The sequence below is a fragment of the Emys orbicularis genome, chromosome 1 (assembly GCF_028017835.1).
Source record: "Emys orbicularis isolate rEmyOrb1 chromosome 1, rEmyOrb1.hap1, whole genome shotgun sequence".
NCBI lineage: Eukaryota > Metazoa > Chordata > Testudines > Emydidae > Emys > Emys orbicularis.
Genome location: NC_088683.1, coordinates 271,050,958 through 271,068,707, shown reverse-complemented (window position 1 = coordinate 271,068,707; position 17,750 = coordinate 271,050,958). Strand labels below are relative to the sequence as shown.

The 17,750-nt window shown below is 43.9% G+C and overlaps 1 protein-coding gene across 1 annotated transcript in view; it reads right to left on the bottom strand.

Annotated features, from left to right (window-relative positions):
• UGGT2 (UDP-glucose glycoprotein glucosyltransferase 2) overlaps positions 1–17,149 on the bottom strand; it is a 267,640-nt gene extending 250,491 nt beyond the window's left edge. Inside the window, exons 1-2 of the mRNA XM_065407070.1 lie at positions 16,921–17,149; positions 14,664–14,746 (exon numbers count right to left, since the gene is read on the bottom strand). Of these exons, the coding sequence (XP_065263142.1) occupies positions 14,664–14,746; positions 16,921–17,051 (214 nt within the window). The 5' untranslated portion in view covers positions 17,052–17,149. The remainder of the gene's footprint in view (positions 1–14,663; positions 14,747–16,920) is intronic.
• Positions 17,150–17,750: the final 601 nt, after the last annotated feature.

Below are 17,750 nucleotides of genomic sequence, written 5' to 3'. Positions count from 1 at the left end.
ATGGTTTACCTCTTGATGTAGTAGACTCTTGTGAGAAGGGTCCCTGAAGAGTGACTAGGAAGGGTGTTTGGGAGGAGGGAGGGAGGAGAAATGGATGGCATATCCATTCTGGATAATCTCCAGCGCCCACCTGTCGGAGATTATCTGTTCCCAGGTACTGCGGAATGGAGTAACACGGTCACCAAAAGGAAGGGTGAGGTCTTCCAGCATGAGGTGGCAAGGAGAGTGTTCTACAGATACCTCAACCAACCTGTCAAAACTGGCGCTTCGAGGTGAAGGCCTAAGATGAAGTTGGTTGAGGTTCCAACTGTTGGGGAACATCGGTTTCTTCCTCTGTGGCTCAGTAACCTCTTCGTGATGAGCACTGAGACATATATCGTGATGATCAGGGCTTAACCAGTGGCTGAGGGCTATACTTCCTCTTGTAGGCCAGCATATATATCCCTAAGGATCAGTTACCCGCAAATCCTTCAACGTGTTTTGAGATGTGTCAGTCTTTTCAGCAAATAACTTCGTCCCCTTAAAAGGAAGGTCGTCCACTGTGGTTTGGACCTCTTTAGGGAAGCTGGACAAATGCAGCCACAAAGCCCATCATATAACAAAGGCCATGGAAATCAAGCGTGCTGCCATGTTGGCCACATCTAATGCAGACTGGAGGGACGTTTTAGCCACCAACTGGCCCTCGTTGATTATGGCCTTGAGTTGATCTTTATGGGAGTCCGGAAGTTAATCAATAAAAGAACTGAATTTCGTATAGTTCTGGTAGTCCTATTTTGCCAGCTAAGCCTGGTAATTTGCTACACGGAACTGGAGGGTGGCTGATGAATATGCCTTTCTGCCAAACAGGTCCAGACATTTCCCGTCTCAGTCATATGTGGAGGATTTAAACTGGTGCTGGCGGCCCCTAGAATTAACCGCATTCACAATGATGGAATTTGGAGGCGAGTGGGAAAAGAGAAATTCTGTGTCCTTTGCCAACACGTAATACATTTTGTCCACCCACTTGCATGTTGGCAGGACGGATACAGGGGTCTGCCATATGACTTTGGTGGGGTCCAGGAGTGCCTCATTAACTGGGAGGGCCACATAGAAGAGTGTAAAATGTCCACCTATTTGTAGTGAGGCTCAGTCACTTCCTGCAACTGTATTTGCAGGGCTTCTGCCACTCTCTGAGATGGGACCTGGAATGATTTAAAATCATCAGCCATGGATGGCGGAGGAGGCATCATCACTTTTCTGAGGATGACCAGAAATGAGCTTGAGGAGCGTCTTCCTCTTCTGCCTCTGCCCCAACTTCCTTCCCCAGCTGTAGGTCCGAAGCCTTTGAAGCTGCAGCTGAAGGAGGATACCGCCTTGCCTGTTGGTATGTCATACTAAGGGCCTGGGAGGCCTGCTGGCTCTGAGTCTGCCAAGAGTCCCAGTACAGCCACTGAGTGTAGGGGACCCGTGGCGGGTACCACAGTTGGCCAAATCACGGAGGCTGAGGGTCAAGTGGACGATATAACTGGTGCCCATAGTGAAATAAGGCCCCATATGGCGGATAAGACCAGTGGGAACCCAAGTCCTGTTGCTCACTTTCCGACTCCGATGATGAGAAAGGCGGTGCGCGGCAGGGAGATGTCAGCAAGTCCAATGCTCTGGGAGAACTTGGTACGGGGTGAGTCCGGTGTGTAGGACACCAAGAGATCTGTCACACACCAGAAATCAGGCGGTGTGGATGGCATCAGTACCAGTGGTGTTTGTCGGTGCTGAGAAGCTTGTAAAGATGGAGTCGGAGATGCAAAACCTAGGGATATGGTCTGCTGGTGTCACGTGCACCAGGGTCGGTGCTGGTGCCGATGTCCATGCAAATGTACTCTTGCCCGGGGTGGATCTTCCATGGCTTTCACACCTCTGAGGTACCAGTACTTCTTTGCCCATACCCATCGGGTCTTTGGGCAGACCAACTTACTCTGTCGGCTTGGTACCACGTGTGTCCTGGGTACCAGCTTTAGGCAGCTTCAGTGCCTTCGGTACTAATACCGATAGAGCTGGAGATCGTTTCCAGCTCGATCGGGGCTCACTATGGGGACTCACAGACCCTTTTTAGTGGTCTTGAGCGAGTGGCTTGTCTCCTTCGGATCATCTGCCTTCGAAGTAGAAGGCTGCGGTGAGAGTTCTTGCCAGGACTCTGGGGCATGAAGGGCTGACTCCAGGAGCAGGAGTTTGAGCCTTAACTCTCTCTTTCCTGGACATGGGTTTCAGTTGCTGGCACCAACCACACTTTTATGGATTGTGCTTTTCTCCCAAGCAGCGAGTGTCCGTCAGTCAATGGGATAGGTTCCTTGCAAATGAAGCACTTTTTGAAGCCTGGAGAGACAGAGTTGGCAGTAGGAAAACCCTTTCTTCTTTTCTTTTTTCTTTTTCTTCAAAAAACAAACCTGTGAGCTTCAAAGGAAGGTCGGAAGGCTAGAAGCCTCTGGTAATTGGCTGAGCCTTAATCAGTGGGCGGGGCATTCACCCAGGCCAGGGCTTTATAAAGCAGCGCACAAGTGACCAGGGAGCTTTTGCGAACAGGGGCTGCTAACAGGGAGTTTCGCAAGGGAGTTTAGAAGGGGAGCAGGAAGGGAGTGCGGGTCCGTTGCCGGTTCTATCTTATACCCTTTATTCCCCTTAAAACCTATAAACCAAACTACGTTCAAAACTTCTTGCTTTAAACAACCCCTTCATTAACTAGGAGACAATGCAGGCAGAAGCCCAGCTGCAGAGTGGGGGCTATCCAGTTTATTGCACTGAGTGTAGCATGTATGATTACCTGCCCTGTGGGCGGGTGGCGTATGTGTGCATTCGGTGCAAGGAGCTCCTGGCCCTCAGAGACCACGTACGGACTTTGGAGGCAAGGGTGGCGGAACTGGAGGAGCTAAGGGAGGCAGAGAGATATGTTGATGAGGCTTTCCGGGACACTGTAGAATTGTCCCACCTCCGGTCAGACAGCCCCTGCGCTGTTGAGGAGGATGAAAGGCCCAGGGAAGCAGAGCAGTCAACGGGAGCAGAGGGAAACCTTCCCATAGTTGGGACCCTCCTTCCAGATGGTACTTGGGTTGCCTCTCGCACTGAGGTTACCTCTCCAGGGGAGGGAACTCCAGTTGCTAGGAAAAGGCAGGTATTAGTATTGGGAGATTCGATCATTAGAAACGTAGATAGCTGGGTTTGTGATGACCGGGAGAACTGTATGGTGACTTGCCTGCCTGGTGCGAAGGTTGTGGATCTCTCGAGGCATCTAGACAGACTTATGTGTAGTGCTGGGGAGGAGCCGGTGGTCGTGGTACATGTAGGTACTAATGACATAGGGAAGGGTAGAAGAGCTGTCCTGGAGGCCAAATTTAGGCTGCTAGGGAAGAGAAATCCCTAGCAGCCTAAATCCAGGAGCTCTATGGTGGCATTCTCAGAAATGCTCCCAGTTCCACGCGCAGGGCCAGGTAGGTAGGCAGGCAGAGCTTCAGAGTCTCAATGCGTGGATGAGACGATGGTGTAGAGAGGAGGGATTTACATTCATTAGGAACTGGGGAAACTTCTGGAATGGGGGGAGCCTATACAGGAAGGATGGGCTCCACCTAAACCAAAGTGGAACCAGACTGCTGGCACTAAACATTAAAAAGGTTGTAGAGCAATTTTTAAACTAGGAGATGGGGGAAAGCCGACTGCTGCAGAGGAGCATATGGATCAGACAGAGACTTCTCTTAGGGGAGAGTCTAGTAATAGAGAATCTCCAGGTTATAGTCAGGAGCAGAGGATGGAAGAGGATAAAGTAGGGGCCAGATCAGATGATAAACATTCACATAAAAAAGAATCTGACACATCAGAAAAGGGCAGACAAATAAACAGTGACAAGTTTTTAAAGTGCTTGTACACAAATGCTAGAAGTCTAAATAATAAGATGGGTGAACTAGAGTGCCTTGTGATAAAGGAGGATATTGATATAATAGGCATCACAGAAACCTGGTGGACTGAGAGCAATCAATGGGACACAATCATTCCGGGGTACAAAATACATCGGAAGGACAGAACAGGTCGTGCAGGGGGGGGAGTGGCACTATATGTGAAAGAAAATGTAGAATCAAATGAAGTAAAAATCTTAAGCAAATCCGCATGTTCCATAGAATCTCTATGGATAGAAATTTCATGCTCTAATAAGAATATAACATTAGGGATCTATTATCGACCACCTGACCAGGACGGTGATAGTGATGATGAAATGCTAAGGGAAATTAGAGAGGCTATCAAAATTAAGAACTCAATAATAGTGGGGGATTTCAATTATCCCCATATTGACTGGGAACATGTCACCTCAGGACGAAATGGAGAGACAAAATTTCTCGATACTTTAAATGACTGCTTCTTGGAGCAGCTGGTACGGGAACCCACAAGGGGAGAGGCAACTCTAGATTTAGTCCTGAGTGGAGCAAAGGAGCTGGTTGGACCGCTTGGAACAGGACTGCTTGGAAAAAGTGACCATAGTATAATAACATTTAACATCCCTGTGGTGGGAAGAACATCTTAACAGCCCAACACTGTGGCATTTAATTTCAAAAGGGGGAACTATGCAAACATGAGGGGGTTAGTGAAACAGAAGTTAAAAAGTACAGTGACTAAAGTGAAATCCCTTCAAGCTGCATGGGCGCTTTTTAAAGACACCATAACAGAGGCCCAACTTCAAGGTATACCCCAAATTAAGAAACACAGTAAAAGAACTAAAAAAGAGCCACCGTGGCTTAACAACCATGTAAAAGAAGCAGTGAGAGATAAAAAGACTTCCTTTAAAAAGTGGAAGTCAAATCCTAGTGAGGCAAATAGAAAGGAGCATAAACACTGCCAAATTAAGTGCAAGTATGTAATAAGAAAAGCCAAAGAGGAGTTTGAAGAACGGCTAGCCAAAAACTCCAAAGGTAATAACAAAATGTTTTTTAAGTACATCAGAAGCAGGAAGCCTGCTAAACAACCAGTGGGGCCCCTTGATGATCGAGATACAAAAGGAGCGCTTAAAGACGATAAAGTCATTGCGGAGAAACTAAATGGAATCTTTGCTTCAGTCTTCATAGCTGAGGATGTTAGGGAGATTCCCAAATCTGAGCTGGCTTTTGTAGGTGACAAATCTGAGGAACTGTCATGGATTGAAGTGTCACTAGAGGAGGTTTTGGAATTAATTGATAAATTTAACATTAACAAGTCACCGGGACCAGATGGCATTCACCCTAGAGTTCTGAAAGAACTCAAATGTGAAGTTGCGGAACTGTTAACTAAGATTTGTAACCTGTCCTTTAAATCGGCTTCTGTACCCAATGACTGGAAGTTAGCTAATGTAACACCAATATTTAAAAAGGGCTCTAGAGGTGATCCCGGCAATTACAGACCGGTAAGTCTAACGTCTGTACCAGGCAAATTAGTCGAAACAATACTTAAGAATAAAATTTTCCGACACATAGAAAAACAAACTGTTGAGCAATAGTCAACATGGTTTCTGTAAAGGGAAATCGTGTCTTACTAATCTATTAGAATTCTTTGAAGGGGTCAACAAACATGTGGACAAGGGGGAATCCAGTGGACATAGTGTACTTAGATTTCCAGAAAGCCTTTGACAAGGTCCCTCACCAAAGGCTCTTATGTAAATTAAGCTGCCATGGGATAAAAGGGAAGGTCCTTTCATGGATTGAGAACTGGTTAAAAGACAGGGAACAAAGGGTAGGAATTAATGGTAAATTCTCAGAATGGAGAGGGGTAACTAGTGGTGTTCACCAAGGGTCAGTCCTCGGACCGATCCTATTCAACTTATTCATAAATGATCTGGAGAAAGGGGTAAACAGTGAGGTGGCAAAGTTTGCAGATGATACTAAACTGCTGAAGATAGTTAAGACCAAAGCAGACTGTGAAGAACTTCAAAAAGATCTCACAAAACTAAGTGATTGGGCAACAAAATGGCAAATGAAATTTAATGTGGATAAATGTAAAGTAATGCACATTGGAAAAAGTAACCCCAACTATACATACAATATGATGGGGGCTAATTTAGCTACAACAAGTCAGGAAAAAGATCTTGGAGTCATCGTGGATAGTTCTCTGAAAATGTCCACGCAGTGTGCAGAGGTGGTCAAAAAAGCAAACAGGATGTTAGGAATCATTAAAAAGGGGATAGAGAATAAGACTGAGAATATATTATTGCCCTTATATAAATCGATGGTACGCCCTCATCTCGAATACTGCGTACAGATGTGGTCTCCTCATCTCAAAAAAGCTATACTGGCACTAGAAAAGGTTCAGAAAAGGGCAACTAAAATGATTAAAGGTTTGGAACGGATCCCATATGAGGAGAGATTAAAGAGGCTAGGACTCTTCAGCTTGGAAAAGAGGAGACTAAGGGGGGATATGATAGAGGTATATAAAAATCATGAGTGATGTGGAGAAAGTGGATAAGGAAAAGTTATTTACTTATTCCCATAATACAAGAACTAGGGATCATCAAATGAAATTAATAGGCAGCAGGTTTAAAACAAATAAAAGGAAGTTCTTCTTCACCCAGCGCACAGTCAACTTCTGGAACTCCTTACCTGAGGAAGTTGTGAAGGCTAGGACTATAACAGAGTTTAAAACAGAACTGGATAAATTCATGGTGGTTAAGTCCATTAATGGCTATTAGCCAGGACGGGTAAGGAATGGTGTCCTAGCCTCTGTCTGTCAGAGGGTGGAGATGGATGGCAGGAGAGAGATCACTTGATCATTGCCTGTTAGGTTCACTCCCTCTGGGGCACCTGGCATTGGCCACTGTTGGTAGACAGGATACTGGGCTAGATGGACCTTTGGTCTGACCTGGTACGGCCTTTCTTATGTTCTTAAATGAGGTAACAAAGGAAAAGGCTTCAAGGGAAGATAAAATTTACAAAACTAGAGAGCGTTAACGATCTCTAGCCAGGAACGGTTGAGAAGGAACTGAAGAGGGAATGCCTGTGCATGCTGGCAAGCCTTGTGGCAGGTGAGGAGCAGTGCATGTGCGGGTGGGACAGACTGCTACCGAAGTTTCCAATCAGCAGTGCAGGGGCGCAGACACACCTACAGTGGAGCACCCATAGGGATACTACTCGAAGAAGCTAATGTTGTGGCGATATTTAAATAGGGTAGACGGGATGACCAACGTGGCTATCGGCCTGCAGGTCTGACACTGATTCCAGGCAAGATAATGGAGCAACTGATATGGGACTGGATTAATAAAGAATTAAAGGAGGGTAATATAATTGATGCCTATCAACATGGGGTTTATGGAAAATAGATTCTATCAAACGAATTTCATATCTGTTTGATGAGATTACTAGTTTCGTTGATAACAAGTGTTGATCTAATATACTTAGACTTCTGTAAGGCATTTGACTTGCTACCATACAACAGTTCGAAGAAAAAAAAAAAAGATATAACATTTAACATGGCACACATTTAATGGATTAAAAGATGGCTAACAGATAGGTCTCAAAATGTCATTTTAAATGGGGAATTATCATCATGCAGGTTTGCTTTTAGTGGGGTCAGCAGGGATTGGTGACCTACGCTATTTAACATATTTATCAATGATCTGGAAGAAAACATAAAATCATCACTGATAAAGTTTGCAGATGACACAAAAACTTGGGGAGTGGTAAATAATGAAGAGGATAAGTCATGGACAGAGAGCAATCTGGATTACTTTCAGAATGGGGGACTCTATCCCGGGAAGCAGTGACTCTGAAAAAGATTTGGGAGTCATGGTGGATATTCAGTTGAACATGAGCTTCCAGTATGATGCTGTAACTAAAAGGGCTAAACAAGGGAATCTCGAGTGGGATAAACAAATTATTTTATCTCTGTATTTGGCACTACTGTGACTGCTGCTGAAATATTGTGTGCAGTCCTGGAACCCACAATTCAAGAAGGGTGTCGATAAACTGAAGAGGGTTCCGAGAAGAGCCACAGGAATGATTACAGGATTAGAAAACATGCCTTATAGTGAAAGATTCAAGGAGCTCAATTTGTTTAGCTTTATTAAAAGAAGGTTGGGGGTGATGATTACAAATCTAAGTACCTACATGAGGAACAAACATTTAATAATGGGCTCTTCAATCTAGCAGAGAAAGGTATAACACAATCCAATGGCTGGATTGTGTTATACCTTTCTCTGAAGCTAGCCAAATTAAGACTGGAAATAAGGCATACATTTTTAACAGTGAAGATAAATGACCATTGGAACAAGGTATATAGGTAACCAATATAACAAGGGTCATGGTGGATTCTCCATCACTGGCAATTTTTAAATCAAGACTGGATGTTTTTCTAAAAGGCATGCACTACAAATTATTTTGGGGAAGTTGTATGGCCTGTATTACACAGGAGGTGAGACTGGATGATCACAATGGGCCTCTCTCGCCTCGGAATCTATGATTCTGCTTTAAAAATTGCCATCCCACATGTTGGATTTAAAACACATATTTTGCCAGCTCTAATGAATTATCTAGATCTGGTAAAATAGACTTACTGCTGAAAGGTGAACCCAGAATATCAAAAAAACAAGAGTGTGGTTTCTGCTAAGGTTACCAAAAGAAAGTTTAAGGTAGTAGCTATCTTTTAATTTGAGCTCATGAAATTAGTGCATATCTTCTGGTGGGGAAGAAGAAGATGGTGCACCTACACTCTCATCAGGTGAAGTTTGTACATCAAGATTCTTATTTATGTCCAGAGACTTTACAGGTCCAGGTTGCTCTTCTTCAGACAATGACTTCAGGACAAGTAAAGGTACTTAGTAGCACCAGTGAGAGTGATAGCTCTGGGCAGAACAGTTCCCATACAAGACCTTTCCCTCGAACCCTTCTGGGAGACCATTCTTTTTGTGGTTGCCTTTCTTCAGCATTTTTAAACACAAAGAAATACCTATGAGAAAGTTATTATGGCTACACTGCCCATGGTAGTGCCTCCCAGTATCAAGAAGGGAGTTCCCTATCATAATCCATAGGTTAAAGAGGGTGGGTTCACAATCTGAAAGGCTGGAACTGAGAATCCCAATAAAGCTTTCTGAGCTGTTCCCTGGGACAAGAAGGGCAAGTAAAGTCATCTAGTTGGTTATGGTTTGATTCTGGATTCAAGTGTGGATCCAAGGCCTGCTATGAGGAAGTTTCCAAGGGTGACAACAATGGCTTAGTTAAGTGAAAAGCAGAAAGGGGCGAGACAAATTTCCTAGAGCACCATTAGGGATCAAAACGGGAAGTTCTGCAAAGTGTTTTGCATAGCTAAGGAAATGGGTTTAGCCTTGTAAGGCTTTTTTGTTTTGTTTTTGTTTTTATTTTCCCAGACAAAGAGAAGAAGGAATCAATCCCACTGCTTTACTCTTCTTCCTTTTATCTTTAAGTACCAAGGATACCAACGCAACATAAGGGGCCCCCAATCCAAAGGCAAGTCCAAATGAAGGCATTCCAGGGGCTTAACTCAATGAACCTGAGCCACAGTAACTGTAGATCCAGGGATGCATCATGTGTGCTATCAGGCGTCAAGTATGAAACTCATGATTTATAATCCTGTTTAGGGTGTAAATCCACATTACAGTGTTGGCTCTCAATATGACCCATTGCTATTGCTATGACCTGAGCCACAGTGTAATGATTTGCACTTCAGTGCACAAAATAAGAAGTACCAGATCCTTATGGGGTATGCTCTTGAGGACTGCCTCTTTTAGCAGAGGCCAACACCTACGATGCCATGTGTGATGAGAGGTACCAGCACATTTGAGGCCCCCTCCTGGAGGCTTTGTGGTCCTGCCACAGCCCATTCCAGGAAAGAAGCAGTGTAGTTAGGTCCTCCATGGCTGCCTAGAAAGACTGCAGGAAAGCAGCCAATCAGAGCCCAGCAGACTCAGTTAAAAGGAGCTGCATTCCTGGCTGGGACCAGAAGGGTGAGGAAGGGTTGGATGACTGTGAAACTCTCCAGGCAAGGAGGCATGGGAGAGATCCTGCTCAAGCAGGAAACAGATGGAGAAAACCCAAGGACTGTAACCCTAAGGTAACAGGTGAAGGTGATGGGACCGAGTGGGACACATTCCAGGTGCTGTTTACAGGGTTCCTGGGTTGGGACCTGGAGTAGTGGGTAGGCCTGGGGCCCTCCACCAGCCAGTGGGGAAGTGGCCTAAGACCGGAAGAGGAACAAGACTCTTTACTAGAATCCAAAGAAAAGGGCTAGATTTAAAGGGGCACAGGAGGGGCTGAAGAGAGAAGGCATTCTCAGGAAGGAGGGGCTGAATCCTGCTTGAGCCAGAGAATTGGAAGACTTTTGTTTGTGTTTGTTTTGGACTTGAGTACCTTAGAAGGGTTTCACTCATGCATATTGACTCTGTGTGACGTGGCTGGAGGCTACCTAGCCAGGTTGTCAGCTGACAGGGAGTGCCAGGAGTGGAGGGAGAGTGCAGGATTCCACAGTTAGTAGGACGCACTCACAAGAGGTGAGTGTCTCTTTCACATCAAGTGTTTATGTTCAAGAGGATCCAATGTATGCAGAATCATTATGACTGGTCCCTGAAGTTTGGCTACAGCAAAGGAGACTGACATCTGCACTGGGACTCTGATAAGCTTTTCAATCCAAGCAGGGGTTGGAGCTGGGCCTGCCCTCCCAGATATAGGTGCCGGCTCTGTGGGTGCTCTGGGACTGGAGTACCCACGGAAAAAAAATAGTGGGTGCTCAACACTCACTGGCGGGCCCTTCAGTGCTGGAAGGTTTAGCTGGTAATGCTTCCTGCAACAGCATAGCTTGGAAGAAATTCTGATGCTCCTTTCTGGACCTGGTAAAGGTGCTGATTATGGAGTAACAAGAGTGAGAGAGAGGCCAAACACAAACATGCATCTAAAGCAATAAATCAGCAGGGCAGTAAGTGCATCTCTTGAAATACAGTTTCTTAGTCTTTCGTTTCAATTTATCACATCTTCAATCCTCATCCTCAATACACCTCTGCCCAAATAGCCTCAAAAGATCTGGGGGCTTTTGCAATGTGCCTGGAAGATTAAGAAACCTGACTTTGCCAACTAACAAAGTATCAGGCAACTCCTCACAAAAGTCTCTCCTCTCTGTTTCCATCACCAACCCAAATCTGTCATTTACAGCAGGGATTCCCAAAACTAGTGTGTGTACTGCTGGTGGTACACAAGCTTAATGTTTTTTTAATTCTCTCACTCTTTGCTCACTAGAAATAATTGGAATACTTGCTTTTTTTTTTTTGGCATATTGGGTTGTATTAAATTGCAGGAGCATAATATTCTGCCTTGAATATGGAAGATTGACATCTGTGTAACAAGTGTATGCACTGTTTAGTAGTGAATAGGGCCACAATCCAGAAAAGCACTTAAGCACCCGCTTAACTCTGAAGACATAACCAGTCCCCTAACCATAGTGAATAATTTTGGATGTTAGTGATCTGTTGACATATGTTGCAAATTTATTTCAGAGAAAAAGTGACTATCAGTTTTTATATTGTTCTATGTTCATTTTAAGATTTAAGTGGCAAAGTTTAAGACTGAAGGGGTGATGAAAAGTAGTTGGGATAAAAAGCAAATACTGCCATGTAACAGGGGGGAACTGACTGCATACCCAAAATGTGTACTCCCACACTAACTTTTAGAGAGTTTTAAAAATATTTGTTTGGGTGTTAAATGTAGAAAGTTTTAACCCTTTCAATCTTGCATATCTTTAAATTATTTTAATATCTTTATGTCCTATGATATGACGACTCTATATGCAGCCTAAATCTGCATTACACAAAGTGCCAGATTTAACATATTATTTACCCCTTTCCAGATCACGGAATGAAGGTGTCAAGATGCAGCAGACGTGATATGCAATATATCTGCCTGCGCTGCCAGGATATTTTCCTCTGACTTAATACAATGCATTTTGTTTATTGTCCTTTGACCAGTTTTCCATCCATGTAACATCACTCATGTCCAAGGAGCCTAGAAATGTTTGCTGTGGAAAAACATGAAATTTGCATTTTTGCAGAGAGTCTTTAGCTTTTATATTTTGTGAAAAAAATAAAAACATTAACTATTTACTAAACTGTACAACAAGTACCACTGTCACTTATTCTAGAGATTCTCATACTGGGGGGGCACAGAATGTATTCTGGGGGGGCTGAGAAACTGCTGGTGGTGGCGGCACAGAGTGGCAGCCGCTGGCTGGGCACCCAGCGCTGAAGGCAGCACCACCGCCAGCAGCAGCGCAGAAATAAGGCATGGCAGGAGAGCAATTCTATTAATTTTATTATGATTGATAGCACTGGTAGGCTTTGAACTTGCTTAAAAATTGTAAATATATCAATACAACGTTGTGTTAAACTGAAACCTATACGTATTTTGGCTAGGGAAAACTAAAGTTCAACATTTCATTTTAATGTGGAAAAAGATTTTACATTTTTTTCCCCAGAGAATTGGTTTTTTTTTTTTTAAATCACAGAAAACTAGGATCCCTGCTCAAGCCCCAGCCATTTTGAACATTTATTGAATACAAATGTGAGACAATGTATCACTCAAAGGTTTCACCAAATTCCATACATATTGCTCTGCCTGAATCCCTTTTTATCCACTAACTTTGTCATTAATTACATACAAAAATGATAAAGTTTCTCAGGCATTATTTTTAATTTGTGCCCAAATTCCTCACCGCTACTGATTCCATTACACTCATAATGATTTCTCTCTCAATACTGGTTCTATCATCTTACCAAGTTTTAAAATTAGACTTACCAGATGACTATTAGGTCTTTTTATCTTTTAAAAATAAAGCTTCCATGTTTGTGTTTTTTCCAACCCTGTAGTATCTTGCCTAGTTCTCCAACACTCTTCATAAATACTTGCCAATGGGCTGGGATGCAAATCCACCAGCCATAATTTATATACCTACAGTTTTCTGTCTCTACGTCCTCAGTCATACAACTGTTCTCTATATAACTTAAGTGATAAATATAGCTAAACATGGATTCAGATTTATGCTCAGATATCTACATTGTTAGTCACCCATGATTATTAATTATAGGGGCTTCAATTCCTGTAAATTAAGATCTTCAGTCTTCATCTCCTCTTCCAGAAGGATGTAAAAAACAAGTTGTGTAGCTTCTCTTGTTTTTCCATTTATTGTATCCTTACACACCACATTTCATGACTGATTTTGAAAATACTTTTGACAATACCTTTGTTTTTCCCAGCATCTGTCCTCCTCTCCCCATGACTTAATGCAGGGCCATCCTTAGGGGAGTGCAGGGCCTGGGACATAGGCACCAAGTTTCTGACGGGGGGTGCTCCCCCTTGGCTCCACTCAGGCCCTGCCCCCTCTCCACCCCTTACCTCAAGGCCCCACCCCACCACCAAACAGCTGATTGACAGTAGGCGCTGATCGGTGGGGCCTGCCAGCAGGCAGGAGACACTGAGGGGAGATTGGCACGGGGGCTCCTCCTTGTCCCCCGCCCGCCTCACCTCCCTGCCCACCTCCTCACGAAGCATGGGGCCCTCCAAAGCAGGTCATCTCGATTCACCGTAGCTCTGGTAGGGGGTGCACCCCACTTTGGGGGACCTCTGACTTAATGGGTAGTACGAACACTCAAGTTGTACAAGTCATTCTACCACCTCTAAATAAAGATGCAATTCAATCTTATTGTAATTAGCTAAAGAAAATCCTTTAACAGGAAATGGAAAATAGAGCTTTGTTACATCTGTTTTTTTGTTTATATTTAATAGAAGATACAGTGATGTTCTCAGCCGACTTGGACTGTCAGTCACAAACTGTTCCTGTCTGGCTCCTGGGACAGTACAGCCCCTTACTCAGGTTGGATCAGAGGGTTTTAATTCAACTCTAAATAAACTTTAATATAACTACTTTTTAAATGGCTTGGGAATTCAACTAGCTGTAAATCTGCCCTTTATTTCTTTCCATATTATGCATAACTAGTATTTTTCTTTTAATTTTACTATTTTAATCAACATTGCAGTATCTATATAGATGATAATCATTATGTTTTGTGGCCATGTGAGTTTAATTGGTTTATGATCGAGTACTTCAGGATATTAGGTTCATCAGAGACACCCGATGGTCCAAGAAACCACTCATAACTCTTGCTGAGTGTAACAATTTTTTTCATAGAAAAAAGTGTTTCTAGAGTAAATATTCACGTGCAAAAATTAGCTTCACCAAAGGCATCTGGGATCAGCAGAAACCCTTCTTAGTAAGACTCCCTTCTTGCACTCCTGTCCCTCTTGAATTCCCTGAACAAGCTCTATTTCAGAGCCCTCACATAGGGTAGAAACCTCCCCAAAAGGAAAATATGCTGAGCATTCGCAATGATCTCAAGGTCACATCATACCATATATCAGACAGACAGGCTAGGCAACGTCAGACATTGTCTCTAGCAGCATTGTGTGCTCGGGCAGCTATATTTGAAGCCAAAACAAGCTTTAAGCAGTCATGTAAAGGTGATGCACCTGAACAAAATAAGATGTTGTCACTGTGGAAAAAGAGCCTCTACCAAGGAGCAGCTGAAGAGTGAGTCTTTGCATAACTAAAATTAATCTGTTAATGAGAAGATTACAATTATATTTAGTACAAGGCGGTAGTGTCTGATTAAAACATGCTTTTTAATTACTTACCTCTTTTCTTATAAATTGTTAATTCTTGTACAGTTTCCAAAAACTGCCAAAACTTCTCATTACCTTCTTCTGCAATAAATTCACTGTTTAAAAATAAATAAAATTAATTTGTCCATATGTGATTTTTGTTTAAGTATACAGCACAGTAAAAATCTACACTATGCTACTTTGAAATTATATAGCACTATAGGAGTGCTAAGTATTAAACTGTAGTCTTGCAAGCTTCTATGGCAAAATAATGAACGCTGACCTAGTTGTATCTTTTTTCAGTTAAAGTAAGTCAGAACCAAATGCTTTCAGTGTGACTCAAGCTCAGCAATCAGATCTGCACAGTAAAATTAGATTAGTACCGTTTACAGGAATAGATGAAACTTATAGTCTATTTTACTTTTGTTTCACATACATGTCAACATACAGAATATACATATGCAATTAAACACACACATTTTTTCTATATTTGCTTTCCAAAAATGAAAATGCACATTTGATCAGTTGAGAATTTTTAATTAGTTACAAAACTGTATCAGTGACAATAACCTAGCTGGAGATCCACGGGTGGTCTCCAACCTACACAGAGCCTTTAAAGATGGATAGTTTGTTGCTACCACAATAGTGGAGGACAATTATTGGTTTTATTGCAAAGAACTGAAGTCCTCTCAATTTAACCCATGTCACTCTTTCTAATCACACTTCTATTGTTAAAAGGACATCATCAACTGAAAATTTACTACTTTGTTTCCAATGTTTATAGAAGACGAGCTGTAAATGTACATAGCAGTCAATTAATCAGTTTCCCCTTTTTATGAGTCTTTCACACAGCAAGAGGGGAGATAAAAGTTATAAAAATGGGTAAGTACAATTGTAAATCCATATTTAGTGATGGAGGCTGTAAAGGGCATATATAGTACTGGAAACTACGTTTCTCATGTTTTGAAACTGAGGAGATTTCAAGCTAACAGTATCACTTTAAGTGTGTTGGTTTTGTTTTAGTAATATTAAAACTACACACATTTATCCACCCTTTACTTGATATGCCTTTGCTGCATTTGGGAGGGGAAAGTTATTTTATTAGGAAGATGGGGGTTTTCAGCTTTATGTAGATTAGCTGCTTGTTGCTCCTCAGTCTGACCTGTAAAACATGTGAGTAGGGGAAAATATAACAACTTTTATGTACTATACGTTAAAAATGATAATTTGTTAACTCATAGAACCATAGCGCTATATAAATAGCCAACATATAAATAGCATCCATGTATGCCCCTTAAAGATGTGAACTGCTATGCCAGTGGGAAGTATTAGGTCAGATACATCTCAATTAAGAGACCACAGCCAATGTTTCAGGCCTTAATTCAATCATTAACCATTAGGGATTAGGAGATGCTTTTTCCAATGAGAAAAAGGAGGCAAATAATCACATTTCGCACCTTCCTCTAAAACAGGGGTAGGCAACCTATGGCACACGTGCCGAAGGCGGCACACGAGCTGATTTTCAGTGGCACTCACACTGCCCAGGTCCTGGCCACCGGTCCAGGGGGCTCTGCATTTTAATTTAATTTTAAATGAAGCTTCTTAAACATTTTAAAAACCTTATTTACTTTACATACAATAATAGTTTACTTATATATTCTAGACTTATAGAAAGAGACCTTCTAAAAACATTAAAATGTATTACTGGCACACAAAACCTTAAATTAGAGTGAATAAATGAAGACTCGGCACACCACTTCTGAAAGGTTGCCGACCCCTGCTCTAAAACATCCACCCATACTGGCATTTATCAGAAAGAGGATACTCGACTGAACAGACCGTAGGTCTGTCCCAGTAGGGCAATGCCCTCTTTTTTTTTTTTTTCCTTCCCTGCAGTAACTACTAAATTGGGGGTTAGTACTGAGAGGCAGCAAGTATCAGAGAGGTGGCCGCGTTAGTCTAGATCTGTAAAAAGCACAAAGAGTCCTGTGTATTTTATAGACTAACATGTATTGGAGCATAAGCTTTCGTAGGTGAATACCCACTTCATCAGATGTGACGGCAGAGAGGTCTCAAAAGGAGCACCCACACTTATTGGACAACCACAAAAACTTGCCACGCCCAAGACAAAACTCGTATTATAGGGGGCCTCGTCCTCCCTCTCGAGGGGGAAGCGCCACCGGAGAGCGAGAGTCTCCGTCGCTGAAGCCAGGAATCCCCAATGCCCCACAGGCCGCGTCCGCTCCCCGGCCCGGGCCCCGCGGCGCGGGAGCGTGTTACCCGCACGCACCTCGCCTCCAGCAGCAGGGAGGTCGCCGGCCACTTCGCCGCCAAACGGGTCGTCACGGCCTTGGGGGAGGCTGGGGCCCCGCACGGGAGCGACCACGCGCACAGCAGCAGCAGCGCCGCGGCCGCCGCCATGGGGAATGAGGACTCGCTGCCGGAGAAGGGGGGGAGCTGCCACGCAGGAAAGTAAAGCGGCGGAGAGAACAGCCTGCGCCAGCGCTGCTCTTTTCTGACCTCCCTCCTACCTCTCGTCCCCTACCCCGCTGATTCATAAAGTAGCTCCGCCTACGAGCCCCGGCACCCTGCTCCCATTGGCCTGGAGATGCGCTCTCTCTCGCTATTGGTCACCCAGAAGACCAATCAGAGTAGCCAGCCTAAGGACTAGCGTGGCTAACACAGGGGCCGGCTCGCGGCACTAGCGCGAGAGGCGGGGCGGGGCTCACAGGCTGCATGAACTGTTAGGCGGGGACCGTTTGATCCTTCTTCACCGTGCCCGCGCTAACTGCCTCCTACAAGGTTAGGGTTTTGGGCCAGTTAACTCGCCCCCCCACCCAGGGGAAAGGGGCGTGGAGGGAGGGAGGGAGGATGCTGCCGACCAGCAGGGCTAGCACCTCCCCCCCATGGTCTAGCTACAGCGGGCGACTGCACACCCCCCCCGCGTCCACGCGTGCGCTGAACCTGAGGGGACCAATTATTTATATCAGCTGCAAAGGATCATTTAGGCTGAGTTGGTGGAAAGTCATTTGCACCAGGGGGTTGCAATCTGGGGGCTGCTCTCCCCTTCCCAAATGCGGCAAAAGGGAAGAGGGTCCCAGCTTCTTAGATAGGAGGTTC